The following is a 6734-nucleotide window of genomic DNA, read 5'->3' as shown; positions in this document are numbered from 1 at the left end:
ATCATGACAGCGATAAGCTTACTAGAAATATAATAAACTTCATTGGTTCAATAGTCATTGTTAAATTGATAGGATTCAACAGCAATAAATGGAAATGTTGGGCTTTTTTTTTTTTTTTTTCGGGGGGTGAGGCGGGTCGAATACAGGAGTGAGTGAGTAAACAGTGAGTAAAATTTACTACGGTGCACTGATAATGCGCCAACATGTGTAACAGCCTAAATCGAATGGATTCATAATGTCTTTCATGTCATGCCAGAGTAGTTAATTTTAATGTTAATGTTGATACTACTGTGTTGTTTTATGATAACTCGAGCAAATATTTTGCTTTGTGACACTTGCAGCTCGGGGCCTCGTTTGGGGAGGGGAGGGGATGCACAAATACCGGCAGCGATGATCTGGCCTCTTAATTATGCGTGTGTGTGTTGAGATTAGTCATGGTAGGCTCCCTTGAGAGTAAAAGAAAATACACTTTGCAAAGACGCATTGGCTCCTCCTTTAGATGTGACCTGACCCTGGTGGAGGGGTTTCGGTGTACAAAGTCGTCCTATAGGACCTATAGCCGCAGCCAAAACTATTGCAAGGGCAAGGTAAATTCTTTTGCTTTTTATTTGTATACTGAAGACATTTCGCTTTGCGGTCAAAAGATGAATAGGAGACAGAAGTTTAGAAGTTCTCCTTTTATTTCACGGCATTTACATTGAGATGTGTTAAAGTGGAAGTTAACTCAAAATGTCCCTTTACGGAAATATGTTCTGTGTAGTCCCACTAGTCTGAAGACGATCTTGTGATTAATATTGCTTTTGTGGAATATGAATTACGCAACAAAATCTGACCGTTTTTACCCAGCTCAGGGGGCTGCCATTTTGCTGATTGCTGTCAACTGAAAATGACATCACCGTTGCTCAGGGGGTAAAGACAATTTACGGATCACCTGTTTTCCGAGTTTGGTCACGTGACGTGACGTTGGCAAGCTGAGCCGTGATTGGTCGTTACCTGAGCCCTGCACAACGGATGTCATTTTCAGATTTTGGCTTTGAAAATTGTAGAACAAGATTTATAGTCACAGGAAAATATTCCATTTAACAATATGTACGGTATATTCTTGCAAAGGTGTTTTTCGATGTCATGCTTTTACTTGTTTTTCAATTTAATTTCAAATTCCCGATTTTCTGAAAGAAATGTCTTCTGTTTTCCGACCTACCGGTTTGTCATAGAAATGTGTTATATTCATGTTCAATTTCATTGTAAAACTTTACTTAATTCTGATGCTTATTTAAAATGTATGCCTTCGCAACGTTTATTACTGTGGTTGTAGATTGGTGATAGACTGCTGCGGAAAGTGCACTACGTCATTCTCATCAGTTTCTTTACTTTGGTGCCAAAGGTATGAAAAGTCACTCTACACACGCTTCCTGTCTGTGTTTTCCTGCCATGAGTGACAGCAGAAGTTGTGAAGTGGGCAGTGCTGTGCAGTCCGACTGCGATTCGGTTTGACACTGACGGATTCAAGTCTCAATTTTCAGTCTCTTGTTACTTTCTTATCATCAGGAATGCAAAGCAGCATGGAGGCAAGCTCCTTATTGGTCCTGGAGAACTACATCGGAGGGAAGTTTGTCCCGTGCCGGAGTCACATTGACTCTTACGAGCCTTCCACGGGGCAAGTGTACTGCAAAGTGCCCGATAGTGGCGAGGAAGAGGTACAATGTTGATCCATTATCCTTTGAACTTACTACAGTGTGCATTAGTTTTCTACCTTTCTCTTAAAATTGTTGCATTTGAGTTCAGGCGTCATGCTGAGTTGAACAAAAAAAAAACCAAATCTTCCAAAAAGTTGAATAGTCTCATGCGGTAATGACACCACGGTGACAAGAACCTTTGCTCTTTGCAGAGTCTACGGGCGAGTAAATAATTAAACGCATGCACATGCAAGACTGAACGTAAAAGACGCGTGGCTTAACATTTAAGGCTTAAAATCTGCGCTATGTCAGACATGCTGGCATTTGCTAGATTCACCCGCACACGTTACAAAATATCAGTGGAATGGCCAAAGTTGAATGCCCCAACGTGAACGTTGTGCTTCTCCGTATGCTTGCCTGGGTGTCTGCCGGTCCTCCAGCTTCCTCCTCCATTCCAAAAACAGGCGATGGTTAGGTTCATTTCAGACTCGAAATCACTCCTAGATGTCGACATTGCATCACTTTGAATTTGAGATCAGCACAGATTTAGAGTGGAAGATACAGAGTAGCGGGCAAATCTCAACTTGTCGAGTCCATTATGAAGGAGAGAAATCGAAGAAAGGAGAGATTACCCTTTTCGTATGATCGGTTCGCTGCTTATATTGTCACAAGACAATCTTCAGTGGGTCCTGAAAGATCAGTCAAACTGCTTTAAAACGGTTGGCAATAAGGGGTCTCCATTTTGAAACTGTCTCTTATTTAATGAGTTTATCCCACAATTGAGCAATATTATGATGAAAACTGTCACTAAGTATGTGGGACAGATAGCACCACAGTGCCACCTGCTACAAATGTGTTTGCAGGTGGAGGCGGCGGTGGCTGCGGCCAAGGCAGCCTTCCCAGGCTGGGCAGCTCACAGTTCAGAGCAGAGGGCTCAGGTCCTCAACAAGATGGCTGACTTGATTGAGGCCCACTTGGAGGAGTTGGCGCAGGCTGAGTCCAAAGACCAGGGTAAGGGCAGCCCGTGTTCTTGTTTGTATCAACACTGCAGCCGCAAAAGCAGATATGGAGGTGATTCTTTCATTTAATTTATATGCCCAACTACACCAAGTCAGAGCAGTGTTTCCCAAAATTAGAAACCGTGTGACAAAATAAGTCAATAAAATAATTTATTTCAATGGACGACAGACGAGGAAGGGGCCAAGCATGCAACCTTGCGGTATGCCTCGGTCGCTATTGAGTGGGATGAGAGTACATTTTTTTTCTTGTGCTCTACATTTTGTCCCCTGTTGGTGCCGTGGTGCAACAGGTAAGACGTTGACGTTTGCACGGACCGTGGACATTCCTCGATCTGCGTACAACTTCCGCTTCTTCGCCTCGTCCGTACTCCACCACACCAACGACTGCAGCCAGATGGACCACATGGGCTGCCTCAACTACACTGTGCGCTGCCCTGTGGGAGTGGGTAAGAGTCTCGAAACTTAAAAGGATGTTTGTGTTACAAGCGGATTTTTTTTTTTTTAGGGTGGGGTGCTTTTTGTTTTTATTTTTATTTTTTTGACCAGCCATAATTTAAGATAGGAGCAACTTGAGGGAAATGGGGGGCGGGGAGGGGGGGGGGGGGTTGGGGGGGGGGGGGGGGCAGTACACAATGGTGTATATATATTTTGAATTCAAATTTCTGAAGATTTTTGCAGTCTATCCTACATCATTTGTTCATGTAATAAAATCATTGCCTTGGTGTCATTTTGGTGCCAAGTAACTGTGAGGAAGAGTTGTGTTTAGTCAGGCCAGCGCCCTTTCTACCATAAAAGTGGTGCTTTGCTGCCCTCACCAATTACTTGCCAATTTTTGCAAGTAGCAGCATCTTACTGAGTCGCAGTAGTTGTGAAAGTGTTCTCCTTTTTGGTCTGAATGACTGTATTATACTGCCACCTGGTGGCCAAGATTCACCACAATGAATTATGATGCACAATTCATTTTATTACATTTAATTGCACTATATATACTGTATGGTTTTACATCATAATTCGTGTTTGTGCAGCTGGTCTGATCAGCCCCTGGAATCTTCCTTTGTACTTGCTGACGTGGAAGATTGCACCCGCCATCGCCGCAGGCAACACGGTGGTCGCCAAACCCAGCGAGATGACCTCAGTGACTGCCTGGATGATGTGCAAGCTGATGCAGCAGGCTGGTAGGACCGCATCTCGATGGATGACCCACCCTAAAACCTGATTTGTAATTTTGAACATGCCGCTTGGTCCTCCAGGTGTTCCCCCAGGCGTGGTCAACATCGTATTCGGGACAGGCGCCCGGGCGGGAAACGCCCTGGTCGGCCACCCCGATGTCCCCCTGATCTCCTTCACGGGCTCCACAGCGACAGCCCGTCTCATCACCGAGCGCAGCGCCCCCTACTGTAAAAAGCTGTCGCTGGAGCTTGGCGGCAAGAACCCCGCCGTTATTTTCGCCGACGCCGATCTGGACCGGTGCATCGAGACCACCGTCCGCTCCAGCTTCTCCAATCAGGTGAGAAATTTTGGAACTGGGGAAAGCACATCACGTAGGTGTAGTGAACAGGAGTGACCATATGGGGGCAATAAAGCGCCATTGTAATTCGTAGAGAAGTGTTTAATAACCTTTGCTCGGCCAATTTTCTTTTAGAAAACGCTCACACGCCAACAAACCGAAAACGTGACAAAAAGTATTAGAATATTGATCAAATGTACTGACTGGATGTGTGTGAAATGAATTTGCTAATCAATTGTCTCTCCAGGGCGAGATCTGCTTGTGCACCAGTCGCATTTATGTGGAGCGGGGCGTTTACGCAACGTTCTTGGAGAGGTTTGTGGCGGCTGCCAGGAAGTGGAAGACAGGCGTGCCTTTGGACCCCAGCAACAGCAACGGCGCGCTCATCAGCAAGGAGCACTTGGAAAAGGTACAAAATGCAATACGGGGATCTTAAAAAGCAACCGGAACGCTGATTTGGGGAAAAAGGAAACAAGATAAGAGATAAGGATGAAATCGTATTATTACAAAGACTGTACCAATTTTCTGAGTATGAAGTAATCATGGGAAACATCAACTTTATTGTTTTACAAGAATAAAGCATCATATAAGCGCCACATAATCACAATTTTAACAGAATAGTCATGTCATATGATTTTGGTCTGTTGTGTTCATCTGTATTCGTACTCCCTCGTCTAGGTGCGCGGCTTTGTCGCATTGGCCAAGTCGGAGGGCGCCACAGTGCACTGCGGCGAAGGCGTGGACGCGCTGGAGCTCCCGGCGCGCAACGCCGGTGGCTACTTCATGGGCGCCACCGTCATCTCGGGCGTCCCGCAGGGCTCTCGCGTCATGCAGGAGGAGATCTTCGGGCCGGTCGCCTGCGTCAGCCCCTTCGACGGCGAGGACCAGGCGCTGGCCCTGGCCAACGGCGTGCGCTACGGGCTGGCGGCCACCGTGTGGTCCCGCGACGTGGCCAAGGTGCATCGGGTGGCGGCCGGGCTTCAGACGGGCCTGGTGTGGACCAACTGCTGGCTGGTCCGGGATCTCAAACTTCCCTTCGGAGGAATGAAGAGCTCGGGCGTCGGCAGGGAAGGCGGCAAGGATTCCTACCACTTCTTCACCGAGGTCAAGACCGTCACCGTCAAATACTGAAAGGCCTTGTAGAAGGAGATCAGGTGTGGCAACCATGTTTTTCTTCATCTTTGTTTAGCTATTTCAGCTCCATTCGCAATTTACGATAGCCGAAGAGCTGTTGTTTCATGAATTTCTGCTTCCAATGTTTGCATGCTATTATGGGGGGAAAAAAATGTAATTTTACCAATAAGCAATAAGTTCCCAAGATTGAAGTCGTTTTACCATGAGGGAGAACATTTTTTTAAAAAGGAAACCGTTTTCCAAGAATACATTTATATTATAGAACATTTATTTCTGAAGAAGCCTCTGTTTTAAAAGCATGTCAACTAATTTTCAATGTTATGAATGGATAATGGTATGTCATAAACACAATGTAGTACAATGTATACCATATATTGTATTACCTATATATAATTATGTTAATTCATTAACTTGTGATTTCATTGGAGTGACAGGAGAAAAAATATTAAGATATTTGATGAACAATATAATTTTTTTGTGACTATTAGAATAGCCAGAGTGTTTTGAGTATTAAAAAAACATACACTATCTTGAGTAGAAAATGTTTTACATTGAAATGTTCATTTTTCAACTCTGGTGAAAAAAATATATATATATTACCTGAAAAAATCGTGCAACATTGGACAAAACTAAAGACTTTCAATCAATCAATCAATCACATTTTATTTATATAGCACTTTTCATACATAAAAATGCAACTCAAAGTGCTTTAAAACATTCAAAGCAAAACATAGAATTATCTTCAATCAAAAGAAAAGATAAATTATTTAAAAGTTGTTGAAAGCCAAACTAAAAAGGTGTGTCTTGAGCTTCCTCTTAAAAATATCAACAGTCTCTGCAGACCTGACATCCTCTGGCAGGCTATTCCAAAGGTGAGGACCAAAATGGCTGAATGCAGCCTCGCCATGCATTTTGGTCCTCACCCTTGGAATAAATAAAAGGCCGGCGCCAGAGGACCTCAGGATCCGCGAGGGCTGGTATGATAAAAGCAAATCAGATAAATAAGATGGCCCAAGACCATTAACACATTTATAAACTAATAAAAGTACTTTAAAATCGATCCTGAAACACACAGGGAGCCAATGCAGCAATTTCAAAACTGGCGTAATGTGCTCCCGCCCTCTGGTTCTCGTCAGCACCCGAGCGGCTGAATTCTGCAGTAGTTGCAGTGGTGAAATGCTCTTTTTCGGGAGGCCAGAGAGCAGGGCATTACAGTAATCTAAACGACAGGAAATAAAGGCATGCATCAGCACTTCCGTGTTAGCCTGAGAGAGAAACGGGCGGACTCTGGCGATATTCTTAAGGTGATAAAAACCAATCTTGGTTACATTTTTAATATGAGGAATAAAACTGAGCTCAGAGTCAAAAATGACGCCAAGGTTCTTCACACAGTGTGAG

The 6734-nt window shown here is 44.2% G+C and overlaps 1 protein-coding gene across 1 annotated transcript; it reads left to right on the top strand.

The window, feature by feature from the left end:
• Positions 1–21: 21 nt before the first annotated feature.
• aldh8a1 (aldehyde dehydrogenase 8 family, member A1) lies at positions 22–5864 on the top strand. Its single transcript, XM_086019208.1, has 7 exons — positions 22–1697; positions 2540–2687; positions 2986–3141; positions 3721–3870; positions 3946–4202; positions 4450–4611; positions 4881–5864. The coding sequence occupies exons 1-7, from the start codon at positions 1551–1553 to the stop codon at positions 5331–5333; spliced, it is 1473 nt and encodes a 490-aa protein (XP_085875334.1). The 5' UTR covers positions 22–1550; the 3' UTR covers positions 5334–5864.
• Positions 5865–6734: the final 870 nt, after the last annotated feature.

Source organism: Filicampus tigris, chromosome 20, assembly GCF_054856515.1.
Source record: "Filicampus tigris isolate MCC_2025a chromosome 20, RoL_Ftig_1.0, whole genome shotgun sequence".
In the NCBI taxonomy this organism is placed as follows: Eukaryota; Metazoa; Chordata; class Actinopteri; order Syngnathiformes; family Syngnathidae; genus Filicampus; species Filicampus tigris.
Note: the sequence above shows the minus strand (reverse complement) of the source record. Positions and strands in the feature narration are given on the sequence as shown.

What these genes read in the sequence shown, in the direction of transcription:
- aldh8a1 (XM_086019208.1), top strand. Translation starts at nt 1,551, where the DNA reads ATGCAAAGCAGCATGGAGGCAAGCTCCTTATTGGTCCTGGAGAACTAC. An exon ending in GCGCTGCCCTGTGGGAGTGG is followed by an intron (nt 3,142 to 3,720) that starts GTAAGAGTCTCG and finishes GTGTTTGTGCAG; the next exon opens with CTGGTCTGATCAGCCCCTGG. An exon ending in GCAAGGAGCACTTGGAAAAG is followed by an intron (nt 4,612 to 4,880) that starts GTACAAAATGCA and finishes TCCCTCGTCTAG; the next exon opens with GTGCGCGGCTTTGTCGCATT.